The sequence below is a fragment of the Myripristis murdjan genome, chromosome 5 (genome assembly GCF_902150065.1).
Source record: "Myripristis murdjan chromosome 5, fMyrMur1.1, whole genome shotgun sequence".
In the NCBI taxonomy this organism is placed as follows: Eukaryota; Metazoa; Chordata; class Actinopteri; order Holocentriformes; family Holocentridae; genus Myripristis; species Myripristis murdjan.
The window spans coordinates 31,790,917-31,814,998 of NC_043984.1; the positions used below are offsets into that span (position 1 = coordinate 31,790,917).

The 24,082-nt window shown below is 43.7% G+C and overlaps 1 protein-coding gene and 1 long non-coding RNA gene across 3 annotated transcripts in view; one reads left to right on the plus strand and one right to left on the minus strand.

The window, feature by feature from the left end:
- Positions 1–8,405, plus strand: part of cdc42 (cell division cycle 42) — a 21,246-nt gene extending 12,841 nt beyond the window's left edge. Inside the window, exons 5-6 of one of the 2 annotated variants that reach the window (XM_030051050.1) lie at positions 1,936–2,133; positions 6,500–8,405. In XM_030051050.1, the coding sequence (XP_029906910.1) occupies positions 1,936–2,133; positions 6,500–6,589 (288 nt within the window). In that variant the 3' untranslated portion in view covers positions 6,590–8,405. Of the gene's footprint in view, positions 1–1,935; positions 2,134–3,920; positions 5,027–6,499 lie in introns of those variants that run through there. The other variant, XM_030051051.1, reaches the window with a different exon arrangement.
- On the minus strand, positions 8,029–24,065 carry LOC115358912 (uncharacterized). Its single transcript, XR_003928215.1, has 2 exons — positions 23,910–24,065; positions 8,029–8,175 (listed from the first exon to the last, which is right to left on the minus strand). It is a non-coding gene; the product is annotated as an uncharacterized LOC115358912 (long non-coding RNA).
- Between the last annotated feature and the right edge of the window lie 17 nt (positions 24,066–24,082).

Genomic DNA, 24,082 nt, shown 5'->3' on the forward strand with positions numbered 1-24,082 from the left:
TGTGAAATTTCTTCCCTCCTAGATATTCCACAATCAACTGTAAATGGTATTATTGCCAAGTGGAAGCGTTTAGGAACCACAGCAACTCAGCCACCAGGTGGCAGACCACGTAAAGTTACAAAGCGGGGTCGCTGAGCGCTGAGGCACAATATGCGTAAAAGTGGCCGACGCTCTGCTGACTTGGTAACTGCAGAGCTGCAAACCTCCTCTGGCATCAACATCAGCACAATAACTGAGCGCCGGGAGCTTCATGGCATGGGTTTCCATGGCCGAGCTGCCGCATGCAAGCCTTACATCACCAAGCACAACGCCAAGTATCAGATGGAGTGGTGTAAAGCACGCCGCCGCTGGACTCTGGCAGTCTGATGGACGAGTCTGGGTTTGGCAAATGCCGGGAGAATGTTCCCTGCCTGACTGCATTGTGCCGACTGTTAAGTTTGGTGGAGGAGGGATAACAAGCTATGGGCTTGTTTTTCTGGGGTTGGCCTCGGCTCCAGTGAAGGGAAATCTTAATGCCTTCAGCTTGCCCTGACATTTTGAACAATTCTCTGCTTCCAACTTTGGGGAAGGCCCTTTTCTGTCCCAGCATGACTGAGCCCCAGTGCACAAAGCAGCTCCATGAAGGCATGGTTGGGTGAGTTTGGTGTGGAAGAACTTGACCGGCCCGCACAGAGCCCCGACCACAACCCCGTCCAACATCTTTGGGAGGAACTAGAGCAGAGATTGTGAGCCAGGCCCTCTCGCCCAACATCAGTGTCTGACCTCAAATGCTCTTCTGGATGAACGGGCAAACATTCCCACAGACACACTCCCAAATCTTGTAGAAAGCCTTCCCAGAAGAGAGGTAGCAGTTCTAGCTGAAAAGGGGGGGCAATTCCATATTAATGTCAATGGATTTAGAATGGGAGGTCAGAAAAGCTCCTGTAGGTGTAATTTGTCGTTGGTTGACACCATGACTTGTGTCCATATGGTCTATATGATACAGGCCTATATTATATCATCAATCTCCTGCTTCTCCCCTCTGCTGCTCTCTTTTCCATTGTCCTCTCTGTCTCAGCGTCTCTGTCACACTTATTTTAGTGTGCTTGTGGAGGTCTCGAAAAGTTTTAGGAGCAGAGGTTTTAGTCACAGACACAACAAACACTGCATTATGTAATTTTTCTTTTTTTTCTTTTTTTTTGGATGTTGGTAAAACATTGTCCAGGTGTGGCCCTGGCCAGGATAATTTGCTTGCAACTGTAACTTGCAGGTTCTCTTCCTGTCACTTCCTATCTCTTCCTATCACTGCATTTAGAGCAGATAATTGACTTGTAACAACAGTATAAATGACATATAAAAAACTTGAGAAGTACTCTGTTACTGCAGACTAACTAGGCTACTGCTTTTCCCCCGATTTACATTGTGGAGGTCTAGAAAACCCCTGAAACTCCAGACACTGGGAGAGGGGTAATGCACAGCAAGTGCATGCACCTTTTCCCCTTTTACGGTCATAGGATGAAATTGCTGCCACTCCAAGTAGCTTTTCTTCTGAGTTGTTACTATTGTTTGAATCGGGCACGATCAAAAACTACAGTTGCTATTGAGAGACAAACAAAAAGAAACATTTTGACATTAGGAAAGCTCAGGATTCATTGCATTCAGGGACCCTTGGGGAAATATTGTTTGGGAAATACACAGAACCTACAGGACCTGCAGCACACCTAGTTCTCTCATCCGTGCTAAAAATTCTTTCTCGCTGTGTATTGGCCTGGTGGGAGACCAAGCGAGGCCTGGCAGCCCGCCTGGCTTGTAATACACCGGGGAAGCCCTGATTGTAGAAGTTTGCTGTAGTTTCTTTTGGCAACAGAAACATAGCTGTAGCATTGGCATTTTCACAAACACCTCTGCACTGGTGTGTTGACTGTGGCATGGCCATGTTTTTATGTGCATTCCCAGTGGGTACCAGAGATCACCCACCACTGTCCAAAGACGCCCTTCCTGCTGGTTGGGACCCAGATTGACCTGCGGGATGACCCATCCACTATAGAGAAACTGGCCAAGAACAAGCAGAAACCCATTACTCCCGAGACAGCTGAGAAATTGGCCAGGGACCTCAAGGCCGTCAAATATGTGGAGTGCTCAGCCCTCACGCAGGTAAGATGTGTGCAGACACACACACACACGCACACACACACACACTGGGACACACAGTGCACGCTTCAAAACCAAGAACTAAGAAAGTGGAGGAAAGGGGAACAAGTTTGTACACACAATGTATGCCATGTTTTGATCTGCATGCTGGTCATGTTTGGTTTCAGTGACCTGTCTAACTTTAGAGTTCAGCAGCTTTTCTCATTTCAGAGTTTTTCCATGTGGCTAGAAAGAAGCCTGCCCAGTTTAGTCCATAGCATACTGTCTTCGCTTGTACCAGTGCAGCTGAGAAGACTAGTTAAGGCTGCATGTGGGACTCAGTAACAGACCAGAGAGGAGAGTGTTTCTGTGGGACAGATAACTCATGTGTTAGCTAAGATCTGTCCAACACAAGAGCCCAGAAGGAGCAGCACCAGTCCACTATTACACTGTTATCCTGGGAGCGTCCCAGCAAGCACATGGCCCAGGGCCCAGTTCTGGGATCAGCTTCCCACACACACTGTTTGAGGTGTGCTGATTGTATCTGTAGTATCAGGATTGGCATCAGTGCAGCTCCCAAATACTCATACTTGGACCAGTGACTGAGGCTGTCCTGACATCGATACTTTAATGGTAAAATGGCTTTGCCGCAATATGAAACTTTTCCAGTGAGAGTAAAAATGTCACTGTTGATGAAATTCATGTCGTAACACCCATTGTTCAGAGGAGCAGCCGTGGCTCTACCGGCTAAATGCCACTGTTTTATTTGGCCTAACCTACGACACTGCTCTTTAGCTGATAACCTGTTCTGAAAATGTAGCTTTTAAGGGCCAGTCAGTACAGTGTGTTTTACCACAGTGAGTGACAAGTTAATTCTTCAAGCCTTTTATTTAGTATGTGTATATTTTGTATTTTATCAGTCTTAGGTTTTTGTTTGTTGGTTTTGTTTTGTTTTCTGTGGGTTGTTACACAGTGACCAATTTGAAATTTTATCAGATTAATACTTAGAACAAGCCAATACTAGATAGCATGAATTACTTAAAAAACGAATAGCACTTGGGCAAGTACTCATATTTGTAGATTTACCTGACAACGTACGCAACAGTCACTTGATGTGATTGATACAGCACTCTGTACTCATTGGTTGATCTACCCGTTGAAGTGCTTGGTACTCATATTGACCGATCTATTTGATAAAGTCCTCGTATGTGTCACTCAGCATGAAAATTACTTTTAAATTGTATTTCTGATGGTCCATCGTCTTGCTGAAGCGCTCGGCACGACAGTTAACACCCTCAGATCCAGGAGGGAACATGACACTGGTTTCACATCAGGGTTTGGGAAAGCAGGCTGGCCTGGGAGAGAACAATAGTGTTGATGGAGCTGAGGTGTTGTCCCCCCTCCCTCCTCTGCTCCTTCCTTCCTGTCTCTCCTCCCTCGCTCCTGGGCAGAGCTGTTGCACAGCTGCTGATGTAATTTCCTGTTTCCTGTCTGGGATCTCAGCACGCTGTCCACACCTTCAGCACCAGCCTACTGTTCAAATGCTGCTCGCTCTCTCTCTCTCTCTCTCTCTCTCTCTCTCTCTCTCTCTCTCTCTCTCTCTCTCTCTGTGTGCTCAACACTGCTGCCTCTCACCCTGTATCTTTCTGACATGCCTATCGTACACATGATTGTTCTGTAACTCTCCTACTTTTCCCCTACCGTCTCCATTTCCTCATCTTTCTGCCACATTTCTCCCATCTCTCTCTCCATCTCTGTGGTTGCTGTGCTAACTGTGCTGTTGTTCTCTCCCCTCCCCTCTGTCGTTGTAGCGAGGGCTGAAGAATGTATTTGATGAAGCTATCCTAGCTGCCCTAGAGCCGCCCGAGACGCAGAGAAAGAGGAAATGCTGTATATTTTAAAGTCTCCCCGTCGCCGCTGCCCTCATCTCTGTCCTGTCCTGTTCCCCATATCTCCTCTGCCCTCATCTCCTCCACTCTAATCCTCATCTCTTCATTTCTGCTGCTTTCAAAATCTAGACCAGTGTCTGCCAACCAGCTAACCAACTCATTTCCTGCCCTTATACTTCCCCTCACCGAGAGTGCATCCCAGCTCTCCCTTTTTGCTTCCTTTTGCTCTTTGCCGACGTCAGGGCTCTCTGCACCTCAAGGACTTTTGCTAATTGCCTTTTCTACTCTGTAACTATGCTAACCTTTGGTTTGGATCTTCATACTAAAATCTCTCACTTCTGGAATGTGGTTGTTTCAGCTTTGAGTTGGTAATCTTCCACAAAACTAGTCTCCCAGCCTCTTCCCGCACAGGTTTCTACTTTTGGCCAGTGCTCATGTGTCTGGGCTCTGGCCAGCAGTGGAGCGGCAGCCTATGGAGGATGTAGGATGCAGTTGGGGATGTAGCCATTGTTTACTGTAGTTAGTCTTTCCCCTCTCTCTCTTGCAGCAGCAGCAATAGTTTAGACCAAAGGGAGGGTGGTGCTGTTAAAGGCTCCACAGTATTGAGATTGATCTTAACACTTCACAGAACTTCAACTCCTAATGTTGATGTATTTTTTCTACTACTGTTAATGTATGCTTTAACAGGCTGTGGGTAACATATAGGGCTGTTACATACCAAAGTCGTATACAGAGAGTGCTCGGCCATTTTGGCAACATGTCAGCTGATTTTCTCTGTTGACTTCCATGATTGCAGTATTAGCTACACTAAACTTTTATTGATAGTGGTTTCACATGATTTTTATTTAAAGTTGTAGTCTTATGACATACTGTGCGTTATTTATTTGGCCCAACTTTCTCTATATATGACACTAATGTGCCATTTTCTGTGGTGCATATCCTGCTGTCTTGGAAGTACAAATAATAAAAAAGTTATAATTGTGTGAAATGATCTGTGAAATTAATTAATAAAGGATATATGAACTCGATGTCCTTCCTGTGGCTCTCTCTTCCTTTGCAACTTCTCTTTCATGGTCTACAGAGAAGAACTGTGTAGGGTTAGTGAGGACCGGGTTGAGCAATGCTGGAGGCTCATTGCATTCCCGCACACTGCAACACTCAGAGCAGCTGCGCTCACTTCACATGACTAAGCTCAGACTGTAAGTAGCTCTGCTGAGGGGCAAACAGGATGAGAGCAGAAACGTGTACCTCGAAGGCTGGGAACACACTGCGTGACTTTTTAGGCCGATTACAGCCTCGATCTGGCATCATGACTGATTTTCAAAATCGGACCGAGATGGCACTCGCTTGTGGTGAACGTCCAGACGATATGAGAGGGTGTAGGACTCGCCGCCCGATCTTGTCGTCGCCATTATTTCAAACTTGGGAGGGAATATGTATCACTTCAATATCTGTTGTGATGTGAGATTGGTTAATAAATAGTATAAAAATTGAGTTGAGTGACAGGCATACAGACACACACACACACACAAAACAAGAAGAAATGTTGCACAATGATGAGAGGGAGAGAGAGAGAGTTCAATAATGGGTCCGGGTTGAAAAAACTTTTTTTTTTTTTTTTTTTTGTTTTTTTTTTAGTCTGTTTGTGATTTCATAACCCTGCAGCAGCGACCAGGGGGCAACAGATCAAACAGGTGATGTCCGGGGTGTGACGTGCTGCAAGCTTCCCTGAGGCCGCCAGATGTGTAAATGTAAAAAAAAAAAAAGAAAGAAAGAAAGATGAACTGATAAACCTAGAATATCCGCACGACAGCATTCGTGTTATCGTGTCGTATTTTCAGTCTTAAGTCACGCTGTGTGTTCCCATCCTCAATCAGCTTCATCAGACTGACTTAGAATTTACTATCTGGCCGTTTGTGTCTGTGTGTGTGTGTGTGTGCGTGGATGGTGCCTGTGTACGTCTGGCCTGTTAGTTTAATTTGGCCTACCTCACGAACCCAGCCTGTTTTGTGTGTGTGTGTGTGTGTGTGTGTGTGTGTACCGTGTCTTTGGACCTGTGTTCTCTTGTTCCTCCACTTTCTCGTTTGACTCGCCCCTGATTTGGACTGTCACAGTTCACAACCCAGCTTCGTCTCACGCTCAGACAGTAGACACATGATTTATGTTGACACCTTATCCCTGATCTGGCTCACATTATTTATCCTAACCATAACCACATTGAAGTAGAGCAGGATGCAGTTGTGTTTTTGGTTAATTAATTGATTTATTGAATTGTTGTCTCTTTTATTTTATTTTATTTTAGTTTTTTTTAAATTAGCACCGTCACACTAAACTGTCACTCATTTTAAATGCACTCCAGTGATTTTTTAGTTGCCACCTGTCATTTTTCTGCTGTTTATGCTTATGTTTATTAGTTTTCCTTCAGCCTTTTTATTTAACCTGTGTGTGTGTGTGTGTTTCTCTTTTATTGAGCCTGTGTGTTTGTGTGTTTGTGTCCACAGAAAGGCCTAAAGAATGTGTTTGATGAGGCGATATTGGCCGCACTGGAGCCCCCAGAGCCTAAGAGGAAACGTAGATGTGTGCTGCTATGAGAGCCCCTTTCCCGACACATACACACACCTTTTCAAGCGCACACACAACACAATACACACATCTTAAATGCATACACACATGACCCCCCCCATTGCCCTTCCCCCTTTCCCTTGCTCTGCTAAGGCTGGTTGACAGCTTTGTCCTCCACAGCGAAGACGAGAGAGAAAACGACCTACCAAGTTTCAGATAATTCTCTGCAATAATGAGTAGATTCATCCCCGAGTCTGAGTCCGGGACAAAAGAGGAACCGAACCTGGCCAGCTGGCCGCTGCGGGCTCCGGGCAGCGCAGCACCGCCTCGGACAGGGAGCAGCATACCAGGCTTATGTACAAGTAGAATCCACATCTGTGAGCTTTGTTAGATCGACTTAAACCCAGTCAGTGCCGTGGCCTGTTTACTTTTTAGTCGCCCAGCTGCTTAGTTGTCCTCAGCCAATTTCAAGCTTTCCATGGAGATAAGCCCCACCCCCAGCCCTCTACAGCTGCCTGATTGACAGCCGCACATGCTGCCGGTCCCGCCCTTTCTATTGACGAGCACACTCACCGCTCAGTCTTTACGCTCTTTCTCAGCACTATCTGAAAAAGTGCTAATTGAAGTGTTTTTTTTTTTGTGGTTTTGTTTGCCAACACCCCTTCCCTCCCCAAACACAACGGAAGTCTGATCTATTTATTCCACGTTTCAGATAGACTCAGTCTAGACCAACGAGGATACTGCGGAGATCTGACAGGACTCGGTGCAGCGCGGCGGTCCCATCCTAGCCTCAACGGAATTGGTAAAATCAGCCGTCTCGCACCCGGTCCTCGCAGATCTTCAGACTTTCAGGGTGCAGAGTAGCAGTCCGTTCGCAGGGTGGTGTTCACCGAAGAGCTAAAGGCATCCAGTAGCAACGGGTCCGCTAGTCGACCCCAGCGATTGGCCTTTTTGGAAGCAGGGAACTTAAACAGTGTTAGCAGAACAAGTGGTGTGTTCTTCATACGTCGCCAGGGACCAAGGGAGCGTAAAGCAGGTTGCTGTTGAAACATTGTCACCACCTTACAGCCGGAGCGGGCACAGCGGACGACATCCGTGTACGCCAAATAAACCTCGGAGCGCACTGGCAAGCCACATTTGGAGAACCGTTTTTTTCTTTTCTTTTCTTTTCTTTTTTTTCTTTTAAGACAGATGATCAGCGAACATGGATTTCCGCCACAATTCTGTGCCAGGTCAGAATTTGGTGCCTTGGTTAGTGTTTTTAATCCAGGCTGTACGTCTGCGGTGTGAAGGGCTGTCCGGTCCGCTGTGCCCGTCCCGAGCTGGAAGGTGCTTCATGTAGCTGAGCCTTGGTCTCTGTTCTGAAGATAGGTTTAACAGATGTAATAATAATGTAAGCTGGCACACAATGTTGATGTAGGCTCCAGATGTTTTTACCAAAATCTTTTTTTTTTCTTCTTTTTTTTTCTGTTTGTGCTGTTTTTGATTTTATATATAAATATATATATAAAAGGTTACTTTCACTCCTTTTACATTTAGGGGTCGGAACTCATCTGAACTCTTACCTGCCAGTTACACCAAGAAAACCTCTGATTGGTTGAGTCAAATAAAAAACCTCCAATGGCAGAGAGACTGTTTGGTAAAGATTATTTGTGATCGGTTGATTCTTGTTTTTCTTTACTGGTGGCTTAGAGTTGGGTTGACGTCCAGCCCAAGTCAGTATAATTATTATTATTATAACCTGTTGTTGTTTTGGTGCAAAACCAAATGCTTTGTCTGAAGTCTTTGTTCTTTGTATATGCATTCTTTTAAAAAATATTAAACTTATACCTTAATTGCCTTTACTATTTTTGCCTGGCCGTTCTTTCTTTTAGTTGCGATTGGAGACAGTAACCCACATAACTACCAGTGAGATGATTTTTTTTTTTTAACTGTAAAGAACTGTAGGGGAAGACAAGCAACTGTCTGTGTGGCTGCTTGATAAGAATAAAAGGTAAAGTGGTTACAGTGAGCTGTACACTTGCACGAAAAACTTATTTTACTATTATAACACCGTTTCCACCCAAACAGCAGAATGTAAAAAGTTAATTCTGTTAGAAGGGAGTTCTTATGGCATGTATAGCCAGCAGGGGGCACCGTCTACCTAAACATGTCTGCCTCTGCTGACTCTCCTGTCCCTCTGAGGCCTGCAGTGGACATGATGCATGAAAATGGAGGCATCCTCCATTGTCATTCACAGTCCATTCCTGCGGTGTGATTCACACACACACACACACACACACACTCACACATTTCCCATCTCTGTGTGAAGTGATAATTGGAAACATTTGGATGGTTTTGTGATTGGTATGAAAATCAGTATGGCATGTTCAAAATGCAACATTGGTCTGAGAAATGTCATTTTCGTGCACATGGTTCATATTTTTGAGTTATGATAAAAACTTAACTGTGGGTGGATTGCAGCAGCAAAATCACAGAACAATAGTAGATTAGAATATGACCACAAATAAAAAAAAAAAAAAAAAATGTGGTAACTAAACATACATAACCCAGCCGCCAACTCTTCAAGAAAAGTGGAATTTGTTAGAGGAATAAAGGAGTTATAAAATGATGAGGGTATGCAAAATAACAAAAGATACTGTGACTCAGGAGAAAATAAACAGAACCAGACTGACGAATGAAGTGAGTGATGAGAAAAGTGAGAATGAAAATGCAAAATTAAAACAAATGAGAACAATAATATAGAGACATGATAAAAATATGTGAAATTACAGCCTGTAGTACATCAGACAGAGGGCCATACATGTGTACAGGGAGGGCAGGTGTGTTCTAAAAAGCTGAAACTTGATCAAACACACACACACACACACATTACAGGTGTAGATCAAATGGTCTCTTCCTACCACATCTGTGTTTATTGATGCAATATTCAGGAAAGCTCATCTCAAATGGCCTGAAGACGGTACATTTATTGCACACAATCTCATTCTCACAGGCTACACTTGCTCCCCTATCTGTCACACACACACACACACACACACACACACACACTGCATGGGGTCACTGTGGGTCAGCGTCGAGAGATCAGTATCATCTTCACACAGCTTACACAGATGTCCAGGAATTCCTCAAATGGCAGCAAATGAGGGTGATATCAGCCAGGCCTGGTGACCCGGAGCATCTACAGCAGGGGTGTGTGTGCGTGTGTGTGTGTTTTTTTTGGGGGGGTGGGGGTGGAGGCTACACCCAAACACCCCCCCCCTCCCGCCAACCCTCATCCACCCCTGTGAGGCGTTCACACATTCCCTACGTTTCTGGAGTGCTGTCTGTCAGCGCCTCCTTACGCTAAAGAGACGCTGACAGCCATTAATTATCACGCAGGGCATTCCTCTCTGCTGAAATATTGTCAGTGCGCGCGCGCGCGTGTGTGTGTGTGCATGTCTACCCCCCCAGCGCCCTGTTTTCACACACTAATGTGTATTCCAGCGAGCTGAGAGAGAGAGAGAGAGAGAGAGAGAGACACCACCTGGCCTCCATTGGTCTTCATCATGTTTTGACAAATTGAATCGAATGTTTTGTCCTGCGGGACGTCCAATCACCATCAACGCCCCGGCTGGACGTCTCGTGTGGGACGGTCAATTGCAGTGGAGGATGTAATAACCAGGCATCTCACCAGGACATTTGTCTCAACAACACACACACACACACACACACACACACACACACACACACACGCAGCATGCTGGCCGAGAGCTGACAGTGTGTGCCGCGCCCACTTTTACGAGTCGACTTTATGATGATCTCCACAGATACTGACTTATGATGAAAAGCGCAGTGTTTTAGCAGTTTATTGAAGCAGGGCCGTAAATCAGTCGTAGCCATACGTGGGCATTCCTGTCCGGCCCCGCTCTGTGTGTGTGTGTGTGTGTGTGTGTGTGTGTGTTTGACAGTAAATCTCGACGTTGCTGGCCGGAGCATCGATAACATTCTGCTTTCTGCTGCTCCACTGTCCAAAACCTCTGGCCGACATATGGAGCGCAATGTGGTTTTCATCAGAGGGAGGGCTGAGATAGGTGCACAGATAGAAATGGGGGCAGGAGAGGGGGGGGGGGGGGTGATGGTGTGTAGGCCTATATGTTGGGTATGCGGAGGTTCAGGGTTTTTTGGGCCCGGGCCGCCTGGGCTACACGGCCCGCAGCAGCCTGGATGAGGTGGCACAGAGAAAGAGAGAGGGAGAGAGAGAGAGAGAGAGAGAGAGAAGAGCCGTCTTGATTTATAACACAGCCATAATTCATATGTGGAGAGTGTCTCTCAGTTACAATATGAACTGAAACCTCCTCAGTCCTCCGCCGTGTGCCAAGTCTGAGTTACAGGCAAGGTCCAAGCAGTCAGCCAGGCAAATATTCACATCTGCACATCCTGTACGTCCAGTGAAAAGCGCGAGTATTGCAACAGCGCAGGTGAGATTGGTCTTTTTTTTTTTTTTTTTTTTTTGCTGCATATGCATTAAATTTGTATTTTGGGCAGCAGGACAGGATGTCAGCCTTTGGGGAATGTTCCAGCGTGGTTTAACTCGTAGAAAATACCCAAACCCAGAGAGATGTTTTTTTTTTTTTTTTTTTTCTCTCATATTCTCATAAAACTTTCATGAGTGTGCAGCAAAAATAACCAGTTGTACTCCACCGTGCCGGCTCTTTTCACTCTGAGGGACATGGACACATATGAACCAGGGCTGGGACAATAAATCGATAATAGCTATATATAGCCTATACTTCCTCTTGTGATACATTATTGATTCACTTATCACTAAATATTGATATTTGAGTTTTCCGCTTCATTTGCACAGATGCACATTTGAATTCCTAACTGACTATATTGATATGATAACTTATTTTTTCAGTTGTCTCTAAAATTTCTGGCTATATGCATGGTCATCTAGACATGTATTTATTTTTATGATCTATATAACACAAGATGAAAAATATTGCATGTATTTCCATATGAGTGTATTTTTTTTCCTTTTTGTATTATAGTTACGTCATGCTTATTTCCTTTTTCTTTTTTCTCTTTTCTTTTTTTGTTTTTTGCTGTATCCTAACATTTGCTGCTGCAGTGACCCAGTTTCCCCACAGTGAGCAATAAATATTATGAATATGTTATAAATATAAATAAATATCATGCAGATCGGAGCATTGCACATTTACAACATCCATTTATCCATTTTCCATGCAGTTATGTTTGGCGTGTGTGTGTGTGTGTCTGTGTGTGTGTGTGTGTGTGAGTATGTATTTGAGAGAGAAAGTGTATCTGTTTGACAGCCAGGCAGCAATCGGGCGACACCACCACTGGTCACTGCAAGGATTATTTTGACACGGCTAGTTGCTGCTGGCTAATTGATACATGTAACACACACACTCCAACCCCTTTCACACACACACACACACACACACACACACATATACACACACACACAGTTTAGCGTCCAGGTGTAGAGGGAAAGTCCTTGACAATTTCACTGAAATCCCTCTGATGACAGACATGGTTATAGCCAGGCATAGTGTGTGTGCGTGTGTGTGTGTATGTGTGTGTGTGTGTGTGTGTGTGGAGAGAAGATCATATAGATCCTCCATACCAGCATTCACAGATGAAGCGCTGGCAGCTGAAGCCCCCATCAACAGCCTGATGAACACTATTCCCTGTGTGTGTGTGTGTGTGTGTGTGTGTGTGTGTGTGTGTGTGTGTGTGTGTGTGTGTGTGTGTAGCTCTGGCTTGTCACTTTCACTCCTCTGCTTTGTTAAACACGGATGAAGCAGGGCTGAAGAATCGACCCTCAAATGTTCGACCTTGTTACAAAAATCCACAGTGGAGATCTCAGAAATCACCAGATCATCTTCACTGCCTCAAGATCCATTTCTGGAAATTCAAAGCGAGCAAACACCTCATCCAGCAACGATACAGACATTTTGGATCTGTCAAAAAGCAGTCAGTCCCACAAACCGTCTATAGGGCTGATACACTGATGGACAGACGTAGAGGTAAGTTTTGTCCTTCACTACATTTTAAATCAGATCCATCACAGAGAACAAATGATCAACGGCAGATTATGGAACTTTTCACAATAAAAGCTCAGTCAGCAAAGACGTCTACTTTGTTGGTTCTACTTTTTGTCAATTCCAAATTTCACAATAAAAGCTCCGTGACGAAAAACCACCATTCGGACCATTCGGACTCTACTGGCAAAATGTGTAATAACTGTGGGGGGAGAAAGGGGAGAAACATCATTGAGTTGGCCTGATGACGAGAACCATGTAGACTCAACCACTGCATTATGCGCTTATTCCACATGTGTCAGTTGAGTCTACAGGGTCCTCGCTTCAGTTTGAGCGTAATGCCCCTTTAAAAGCATGTAGTGTGCAGCGTGTTCTCTCCTCCTTTTCTAACTGCATGGAAAAGATCCCAGCTAACACAGTTACTGTTTGGAAAAAGGAGCTCAGTCACTTTTACTGCCAGGACATTTGAAATGAGACACTTTGGACTTTTACTGCAGGAGATTTTTACTGCACTACTTCTACTTCTACTGCAGTCACATACCAGCAGAGGAACAGTACTTCTACTTCTACTGCAGTTAAATACCAGCAGAGGAACAGTACTTCTACTTCTACTGCACTCAGATACCAGCAGAAGAACAGTACTTCTACTTCTACTGCACTCAGATACCAGCAGAGGAACAGTACTTCTACTTCTACTGCACTCAGATACCAGCAGAGGGACAGAGTTTTCTCTATCAGTCCAGAAAATACACCAGGACAGAAAACAAACTGATTCCTGGTTTACAGATTATGAGCCCTCCTATATGCCTGCGCTCACTTCATAACATTGCATCTAGATTTTTCGATTATGCACACAAAGCAGACCTTAAACCATGCTCGGTCGTTTCATCTGTATCTGTCCACGCTCACTGTGTTACTGTAATAATGTTTTAGACGCCAGAACACTGCCAAAATGCATCATCTCTCCAAGTATCTTTTCAAAATCACAAGTGGCGTGTGCGGTTTCTTCTTGGATGGACCGACGCAGCCCAACCCACTGGATCTGACCGTCTGTCTGTCTGCCCGTCTGTCTGCGGAGGCCCAGAGGGAGTTAAGCAGGGCCGAGCAGGAATGTAGACAGTAAGCTGCTGTGGGTCACCTTCATCGCCCCGCCACCCCCTCCTTACAAAAATTTGTTTTTCATTCATGATGGGCTCTGGCTCCTGTAGAGCCCCTCAGCAGCCGGCAGGTTGGGGGATTTGACTCGAAGTGAAAGCAGTAACAGAAGCTGTGAGGCTGCAGACGCACGGCCTCCACGTTCGCCTTCTGCAGGGATTTACACTCTCAGTGTTTTGGCGGGTTTCTTCTTCATGTGTTAATAATATGTATGGTGTATAATTAAGGCCGTCCTCGGACTGCAGCTTCAGTTCTCAGACATCAGACAAAACAGCATCGCTCCTCAGACGAAGCGGCTTCAGGTCTCAGGAAAAACTTTGAAAAGTCCTTCCTTGTTTCATGCCGTCTTGCCAGAGGTAGATTTATCTTAGGACGTTTGTCTGATGGCTTTTTGTCTGAAGGATTTTTTTTTTTTTAGGATTATCAGTTGTACGAGACCTTAGACTTAGAGTTTTTCCAGAGACCTGATGCATTTTAGTCCGAGGAACAATGCCATTTGATCTGATGTCTGAGAGGTGAAGCTGAGATCTGAGGATGTCCACACTCCCTCTGCTGTCAAGCACATCTGATGTCAGCTAATGCGCCCCCAGGTGGCCATATTGGAGGCCTACATCTATTGGACAGACATAGTTGCTCAACAGCGTTCAGTAGATGCTATTAGTCTCTATGCTGTCTTGCCAGCTTGATACCTAGCAACCTATAGTGTCTGGTCAGCTGTTACTGTGTTGTAAACACTTGGCTTTGCACACTAGCTAACTTATCTAATAGATACTAACATCAGTTGCAGCATCCTTTGGGTGTTTACATTACCATCAGTTAATTTGGTCAGTTTACTGTCTCAGAAACTTAAGATTGGAAACAAATCTACTCGATCAAAACTTTCCCCATAACTGAGTTGATTTACATTTAAGGTAGAGCAATACTTTCAAGAATCTGTCTTTTTGTAGTCTCTATATATTTAGACATTTGTTGCACATCGCCAGTTCTCCACAGGACCTCCATGAGGGCACCAGATGTGGTTGCAAGGAGATTTGTGATGCAGTAGTGTCCAGAGCATACGGCCCATCCCTTTAACTCCTGTGTATTTCATGCTGATACATTTTAACAAGTCATTTAGCCTCATATAAAGTCAAAATTATTTTTCTCTGACAAGAAAAATGTGTAAATCTGCAAATGTGATGAGATAGTTCCATTTTTTTCCCAGTGCTGTGGGATTTTTTTAGAGGCAAGGCATTCACTGACTGATCATTAGTATGATGAAAATGATATTTAAAAGTATGACTTAGACTCAATAAGGCATTAAAATACTTAAAGCATTGTAAATTGGGAGTTTCCCAGTGGAAACTGGGTGGTAACAAACACTTCCCTACTAGGCCAGCTCCCTCACAGTCTCACCACCACCACCTCCCCCTGTCTGCCGCTCAGTCTGTCTTCTCTGTCCGTCTGTCTTGAGAATCAGGTCAGTAATGCAGCGGTAAGCCTGGCTGCACTGAGCAAAATCTCTCCTACCTGCAAGCAGCGCAGAGCGAGAGGCACAAACACTGAAAACAACCTAAACTGGCGGACAGAGAGACTTCAGAGATCTTTAAGTTCACACAAACAAATCAACCAGCTGAGTTTACCCCTTATTTTTTATGATTGTCACATTTTCCCACCTGGGTAAATGTCTATGGACTTAACATTTATTTACTTCTTTCTCCTGAAGCTCCCTTGATCAGTGCCAATACCTGTACAGAATACAAAACTTATACAATACAGAGTATCATGGACCATTAGTTTGGAGAAAATCCTTCTTTTTCCCACCGTTTTAGAAAAATAGGCTTCCATGTGTTGAAAAAGGAGAAAATCAAGACAGTTTTCGTTTATTACTGATATGCTTTATCAGATATTAGTCCAAGTAAAATCTCAGACACTACATTTATGTCCAGTATTGGCACAAATAGGGTATCCCTGCACCCTACTTTGTACCATTTTATTTCCGAAGTAGAGTTTACCCATCCTTTTGGCCTCACAAAAATCTGTATGAGGTAAAATCATCATGTATATCAAAGTGACCAGGATCAAACTGATGTATTATGCAAGGAATAGTCCATACCAAGGTCTTTTTTAATGTAAGACCATCCTCACAAAACTTTTGTGTTGGGTGTTTTTTTTCTTCCTGCAAGGCATGATTGACAATAAAAAAAAAAAAAAAAAAAAATCAGGACAGATAATTAATTTAGTAAATGACATGCTCTAAAAAATCTTTTTCCTGGCCACACTATTTTCATAAAAGTCAAGCAACCCAGCATCAGGGATGCTACTGGCTGGTACAGCTAACATTATTCAGTTTGCCAACACTGATTAAATATGGCACTTAAATACACAAAAATTGCTCACCAAAGTCAGTGTTGGTGTTATGACAATCTTATTTCAGTAAAATAATTACAAATTTTGAATTTTTGTGGCAGGATGTGATAGTTAACAGTAAACATAGGCTAATGTAGGATGATGTAGTTAGCCTTGCACTCAAGTTTCAGTTTGTCACTATGATTATCATTTTTTTATGGCCACTAAGTGTATGAAATTAGAACAGTAATTAAACTTGAGCCAGGCTACATGTGTGTTACACACGTTTTGAACAACCTCAGGCCAATAGGACACGACTATTCAATTAGTCCATGGTATAAATAAATATAGATGAAAAAAATATAAAATGAAAACATTTTTGATATTTTGTCATAGCGGTGGTTGTTTTGCTGCTGGTGACAACTGCTGGTCAGTGCTGCATCATCGATTTCAACGCATATGTGACAAAGAGTGGCGTAAGGTAAATCTGATCGAGTGGTTGGATAATCAAACCTCCCTCTCTTCACTATGCAGGAACCTCAGATAATACATAATAATAGATGTGAGCCTGGTGTTGGCGCCGCAGTGCCCACGAGCCTCGGCTCTGCTCCGCTTGTGTTGCACAACGTGGCCATTTCAGGGCAAAATAAAAAGGATAAAAAAAAGAAGAAGAAGAAGATGCAGAGACAACCATAGGAAAGCCGAGAGGGAAGAAGAAGGGAGGAGGGGGGGCGGAGGGGAAAGAATTGCAACTGTCATCACAAACAAGAACCATCTGTCTCATTTGTGTAACTTGTTTTCTTTTAATATGAGAAGTATGCTGAAGAGATCTGGGAGTTTGAGAGAGGCCTGGGAGGGCCGGGCCCTGTGGCTAAAGCCAGCCTTCTGCTGGGCTCTGAGAGCGAGTGGCATTAATATCCAGCCAAACCTGCATTGTTAACCCTTCACAGACACAACACGAGCTGACAGAGAGAGAGGTGAGAGGTGAGAGCGATCATCAGAAAACGTCTGAGCTGAGGTATGCGGAGCCACCTGAGCTGTAACATGAGCTAGAGCTGCTGTTGTGAAGAAGCGCTGGGCGGATGATTTATGTGCAGGTTCAGGTTACTCCACATATCTCAGGCCAGGGGGGAGATTACACTGGCATTCTCATTTTACTGGATTATAAAAAAAAAAGCATTTGACAGAGTTTGCCCTGCAAGTTTCATAATACAATACACAGCGTACCTGTTACCGTTGCTGCAAGGGTTGGGGTAGTGAGTTACAGTAATTACATTACTTTTCTGCAGTATCAAATAACTTAACTTTTTAGTTTTTTTTTTTTTTTTAAATAATAGATTATTTGTAACCTTTGTAAACATTACTTCTGTTACCTTTTTATTAAAATCTATGGAGAAATCTTGCACTGCAGTGGTACATGGTGTGTTGGCATTGAATTGGCAGACTGTTGATGGGCTGGTTTAGCTTACTGATGCCGATGCAAATGTTGGTTAGCGAGCTGACCGGAAAAATGGAAGAAGATGTCAGCTGGAAACGCTCAGCCAGCTGTGCCTGGTGTGACAGGAAAAGGGGTCCTTGCAGCAACTTGTGCCTTGTAGTATTTACTTTATGCGAGTTTGGTGTGTTTTTCTAAGAATCGAGAACAAATCGATTCAAAACATGTTATCTGGATTCAGGCCGACTTGTTGTTACTTGTTTTGTGTGCATTTGCTGTCAACAAATACTGAAAACATGTGGTCAGTCTCACTTGTTTCAATGCACTGAAACAAACATTTTCTTGCCTGTAATGGCTTTTGAGGTTTTTTTCTCAACAGCATTGATGATGTCAACAAAATGCATATTCAAAAGGCACGCTTTGAAGTGGGTAACTTAAAAATACTCTAATCAGATACTTTTACATGTTACTTTTCTCCAAACATATGATGTTGGGATTGGACCCTGGGAACATTGGGCCTTGGGAACATAGGACCCTGGGAACATATGACACTGGGAACCTAAGACTTTGGGAACATATGACCCCAGGAACATAGGACCTAGGGGACATAGGACATTGGGAACATATCACACTGGGAACATATGACCCCAGGAACATAGGACCTAGGGGACATAGGACATTGGGAACATATCACACTGGGAACATATGACCCCAGGAACATAGGACCTAGGGGACATATGACATTGGGAACATATGACACTGGGAACCTAGGACTTTGGGAGCATATGACCCCAGGAAAATAGGACATGACATTAGGAACATAGGACCTTGGGAACATAGGGCCTTAGGAACATATGACCCTGGGAACATAGGACCCTGGGAAAATACGACTCTGGGAACATAGGACCCCAGGAACATATGACTCTGGGAACATATGACATTAGGAACACAGGACCTTGGAAACATATGACATTAGGAACATAGGACCTTAGGAACATATGACCCTGGGAAAATAGGACATGACATTAGGAACATAGGACCTTGGGAACATAGGGCCTTAGGAACATATGACCCTGGGAACATAGGACCTTGGGAACATAGGACCCTGAGAAAATACGACTCTGGGAACATAGGACCTTGGGAACATATGACCCCGGGAACATATGACTCTGGGAACATAGGACCTTTGGAACATATGACCCCGGGAACATATGACTCTTTGAACATAGGAAATTGGGAACATAGGATCTTGGCAACATATGACATTAGGAACATGGGACCTTGGGAAGATAGGACCTTGGGAACATCTGATCTTGAGAATATAGGACCTTTGGAACATAGGATCCTGGGAACATAGAATCTTCTGAACATAGGACCTTGGGAACACAGCATTGTTTGTCATATTCCCATTATGTGCCACATAAATCTGATAAACATAGGCCCCATGGGAACATAGGAATGTTACTTTTTAGGAGCAGTAACTTGGTAAACTAAATAGTTACTCTCAAAAGTAACTTTCCCCCAACACTGATTGCTACACTACCAAAGTATCATCGCAGAAATTCAACAATGTCAGAAAAATGAAAAGTCTGACAGCTAAAGTCACGTCTTGAGGTCTTGAGATGCAAAGTGTCAATTCAGTTTGGTGTCCAGAATGACAAGATACCTCAGAAGAACCTAGTGTCCAAATTGTGAGCAGGTATTTCATCAGGCAGCACTGCAGCATCACAGCACTGCAGTGCCCCTTGGTTTTTATCACTTGGCCTTACAGTGGTGATGAGACATGAGCACCAACTGCTGGCACTTGAAGAGCTTCCTTCCAAAATGAAACATCCATCATATGCAACACCAACAGTGGTGATACTTTTTAAAAGCAGGTGGATGAGTTACGTTCTTGGCTGACAACAGTGTTGTTGACAGGCTGCGTTGTTTATGTTTCATACACCTTTCAGACAAATTGGGTTTGGTGTGTCTGTCTTCTGCAGATAGACCAATGTGTTCTTTGCCAGTATCTGAACCAATATATATATTTTTTTAATTAAAAAAAAAATACAGGCCAGATATGGGCCAGTATTTGTCATCCACCTCATGATGTAGTTTGTTAATTACATATGAATAAAATGATGATTATAATTTTTATTACCCCGAGATTTGTTAGTTTGTGTCCCATGGATTTAATCTGAAACTTGATTTTGAACAATCATCCCATCAGCAGATTTTTTTCACATGATCTTTTCACAAGTTTTGAAAAATAAATATGAGACTAACTGACTTGTTAAGATGGAGATATTTTGCAGTGCACCCTGACGAGAATAAATCCCAGTGGAAACACTGCATGCATTTCATTTTTGAGATTTTTTTTGGCTAAAAGATGTTGGTACCAAATACCAGCTATCATCAGTTTCAATCCACAAATAGTGGCATCAGCCCACAGAAACCATTATCAGTCATATCCTACTGTCAACAAATTCACATGCACACACACATACACACACACTGAGTGACAAAACCTCCTTGTCAGCCTCTTCTCCTCACCACAAGCACAGTAAACCACAAGATGCATCATTATTCTCTGCCTGACTGACTGATGCACAGAGGTGGAAAGTAACCAAGTATATCTACTCAAGTCCTGTACTTCTACCCAGTTGTCAGGTATTGAGTCTTTACACTTTTACTGCACTACATTTTGGAGAGAAATTTTGTATTTTTTTTTTTTACTGCACTGCATCAATCTGACGGCTGGTGCCCTAAGTTTTTACATGCAAAAGTTCAAATGTGATGCATTGTTAGAGTGTAAACTAGACAGGATATGAAGCAGTTAGACTTACATTAACACACTTCTGGGTGAATGCGTCAATAATTTAGCACTCTGAACGAACCATTCCTCATGATTAAAAGCTTTATGTTTGCTACCAAAGTACACTTCACGACAGAAACCTCCAATAAATTCATGTGCAAATCTTTATTCTCAGTTTACAAAACTGCACACATAGATTCATAAACTGTGCCCTCTTTAAATCTGAGATGGAGAATGATGAATGAAAGACAATGTGTACGCACCGAAGTATAAAAAGCACAAAAACATTATATGACATTAGAAAAGTATATTCTTAATTTTAGACAAACTGTTTTTTTATGCTATATCACTGCAACAAATGGAAAAGCTTACTTTTTCTTGCATAAAAAGGTAATTGGAGTGTATAGATTACAAATCCAAGGGCAGATTACAAGTCTGAGCGTACGGATTTGTAATTCGAAGGTGCGGTTTATGAATATGTGCACACAAATTTGTAAAGTGAGAGCACAGATTTGCACATGGATTTACCTTTACTTAAGTAACATTTTGAATGCAGGACTTTTACTTTTAATGCAGCATTTCTCCATTATTGTGTTGCTGCTTCTCCTTAAGTAAAGGATTCGAGGGGTTTTTCCCCCCACCACTGATGGACTGACTGTATCACTTACGAGCAGATTAACTGACGGCTGACTGTACATCTGACTGGCTGACGGACAGACCACATACACAGACACCAGCCCACAGACATTACCAATCACTGTGGCCACCACCACCCACCTCATCTGGGCCATCATGGTGGCTTAATTAATGACAGATCTGCACCGGCGCAGACAGAGAGCGGTTAGAGTTACACTTTCCGCAGAGGAGAGGAACGAGTGCAAGTCAACAAAAATACAAGAGAAAGAGACAGCGAGGGAGCTGAAGACGGGGAGGAGGTTTGGTAGTAAGATACTGATAGCGGCAGAGGGGAGGGGAGGAAAGCTTGTGCCATGTGGTCTGCATTTCGCTCTAATCCCTGTTCAGGCCCGGTGTTTCTGCCTCTCTTCCCTCCTCGTCCAAACCCAACTGGGCAGTGGCTGAAACCTGAACGGCTGCTCCGGTTCTTCCCAAAAACCAGTCTTCCCAGTTTCCAGCGCCGGGGGAAACGGACTCTGGTGTCTCGGGATGATATATGCAGTGATGTCTGACGCATAAATTGTGTTTATAGGTGTCAGGGCTGCAGAGAAGGGCCTGGGGGGTGTAAATGTATCTCACACAAGCAGCAGAAAAAGCTGCATGGTGCACACTGTGGGCGCGTAATAACGCTGCTGAAAGACACGGGAAATGGATGATTTTATTGAAATATGTGTGCTTGTCTGTCAGCAGGGATGTGTGTGTATGTCTGTGTCTGTGTGTGTGTGTGTGTGTGTCTACTGTATGTGGTGGTGGAATAGGATCTGCATGCCTGTTTTCCAAGCCCAGAACCAGCGACACTCCTCAGTATAACTTTGCTCTCATGTATCTCATGTATTTCTCTCTCTTTCCATCTCTCTGTCTTCTCACGCTGTCATTCTTTCCTTATGGACAGTTTGAGCTGGATTTCCATCCAAACTTTGCACATATTTTAAGAACTTTTTTTTCAAAATTCAGCAGTAGAAAATGTGAATCTATGCATGTTTCTATCATCTACATTATGCACAATATACTGAAAACCGTGCTACTGTACCCATACAGTTCAAAAGATGCAGCGATTAGATGACCTCCCCGCTCTGTGATGAGTCCACACCACCTCAAACCATGAGTTAAAACCTTTTCTTTTCTTTTTTTTAGTGAAACTTTGTATCGTATATGAACTTTCCATTCAGGGTTCTTATGCACAGATTCTAATTTTGCATAAAACTAGGTAGGTAGAAACCCTACAACTCTTTGTCTCTGTTTCTCTCTCTCTCTCTCTTCCTCACACACACACACACACACACACACACACACACACACACACACACACACACACACGAGCCCACATGATGGTCTTCTTTACAAACACAACATGACAACAGTCATTTTTGACACAGCATATATTCCATATTAACATACATTCATAGGCAGTATAGTCTTCTTCAGTGTATAAGTCTTTACAGATCTACAGTATGTCTCTATAATAATAGCATGTTACTATAGGAAAGCTCGGCTTTATGGTGGTGGTACATGTTGGCCCAGACAACAATTCAGTCCCTACGTCCTGACAGTGGTATGGGAGTGTGTGTGTGTGTGTGCGTGTGTCTGTGTGTGTGGCTGGGTGTGTGTGAGAGAGAGAGAGAGTGTGTGTGCGTGTGTGTTTGCTTAGGAAAATCTGGTAAAATGAAGATGTGGTCCGATGTTTGTTGCTAAATGGTGAGGGCTCTATGTGCGCTTGGAGAGAAAGTGCTTCAGTCATCATGCATGGCGAACATGCTCTGGCAGCGCTCTGGCAAACCCCCTTCGTGTGCGTGTGTGTGTGTGTGTGCGTGTGTGTGTGTTTGTTTATGTGATTACTTGTGTTTGCATAGACCCAAGCAAGCATTTGATGGACAGCGGCGTGATGGACGAGGCCAAGTTCAACACTGCAGAGTGCATTTTTTTTTTTGTGAAAGTAAAATTTCACATTAAAACGTTTACTTCACCCAACAACTGTATAGTTTGTATAATGTCTTACGCTGACGCAGGTGTCGGCGAGGAGGACTCCTGGCCAAAGAACCGGCGGTGGGCGGGGCTTAAATTCAGCAAACATGCAAGTCAGTTGTGCAGGATTCCCGTACATGAGGCATTTTTGCAGCAACGTGTTAGCCAGAGAACATTTGTTTCAGATGTGCAGAACATGTGGATGAACAGTCAAGACTTTGGATTACACTGATGAGGAGTTGGAGAATTTGAAGCTGACCTTTTATCTCCTTTTTTTTTTTTTTTTTTTTTTTTTTGCTTTTTGTCAAAGACACTGATGAAGTTCATTCTAACAAAATGACTTTAGTTTGAGGAACCTCCTCCTGTGCAGTGGAGGCGTTTCATCGGACATTCAAGACAACTTGGGGTGAGTAAACATAATAAATATCCGGGTTTTTTTTGGGTGAATTGTTCCTTTAAAACAGGTTTGGAATTATGCAGGAAAGGAATTTTGCTGATTTGAAAAAAGGGATCAGCTCTGCACAACCACAAACAGCGTCTCACCTTTCATTTTGGGTATTTCGACGTCATAACAGCATCTATTCAACATCAAAATGTTTGCTGGGTGTGTGTGCATGCGTGCATGTGTGTGCGTGTGTGTGTGTGTGTGACGCCTAACAGCATGCTTCTCACCTGTCCCCCACCTGTCAGTGCTAAGGGCCAATAGAAAAGACAGGAAAGAGGTGACAGTGCCTTTCACCTGTCTCTCATCATTCTTACTCTATAAAGAAAGAAAGAGAGGGAGAGTGTGTTTGTGTGTGTGTGTGTTCAGTGTGTGTGTGTGTGTGGTATCTCTGTGGGTGTGAGTGGAGCAGCATCAGGGCATTGCAGGGGGTAAAAACGGCCTCTTTACTCATCGGCAGCTGAACCTCAGCACAGCCACGTTACACTAAAGGAAAGCAAATCACAAAAAAAAACGTCAGTCAGTGTCGCGTTCCTCTTGTTGTCCCGAGTCCGTCCTCCGATAGGCTCAGCGTCTCCCTTTTTGACATCCAGCACTCCAAGACGAGTCCCCGAAGCAGCAGCAAGGACAGAGGGCAAATAACCCCCCTTTCTTCCCCCACCCAACCCCAATAAACCC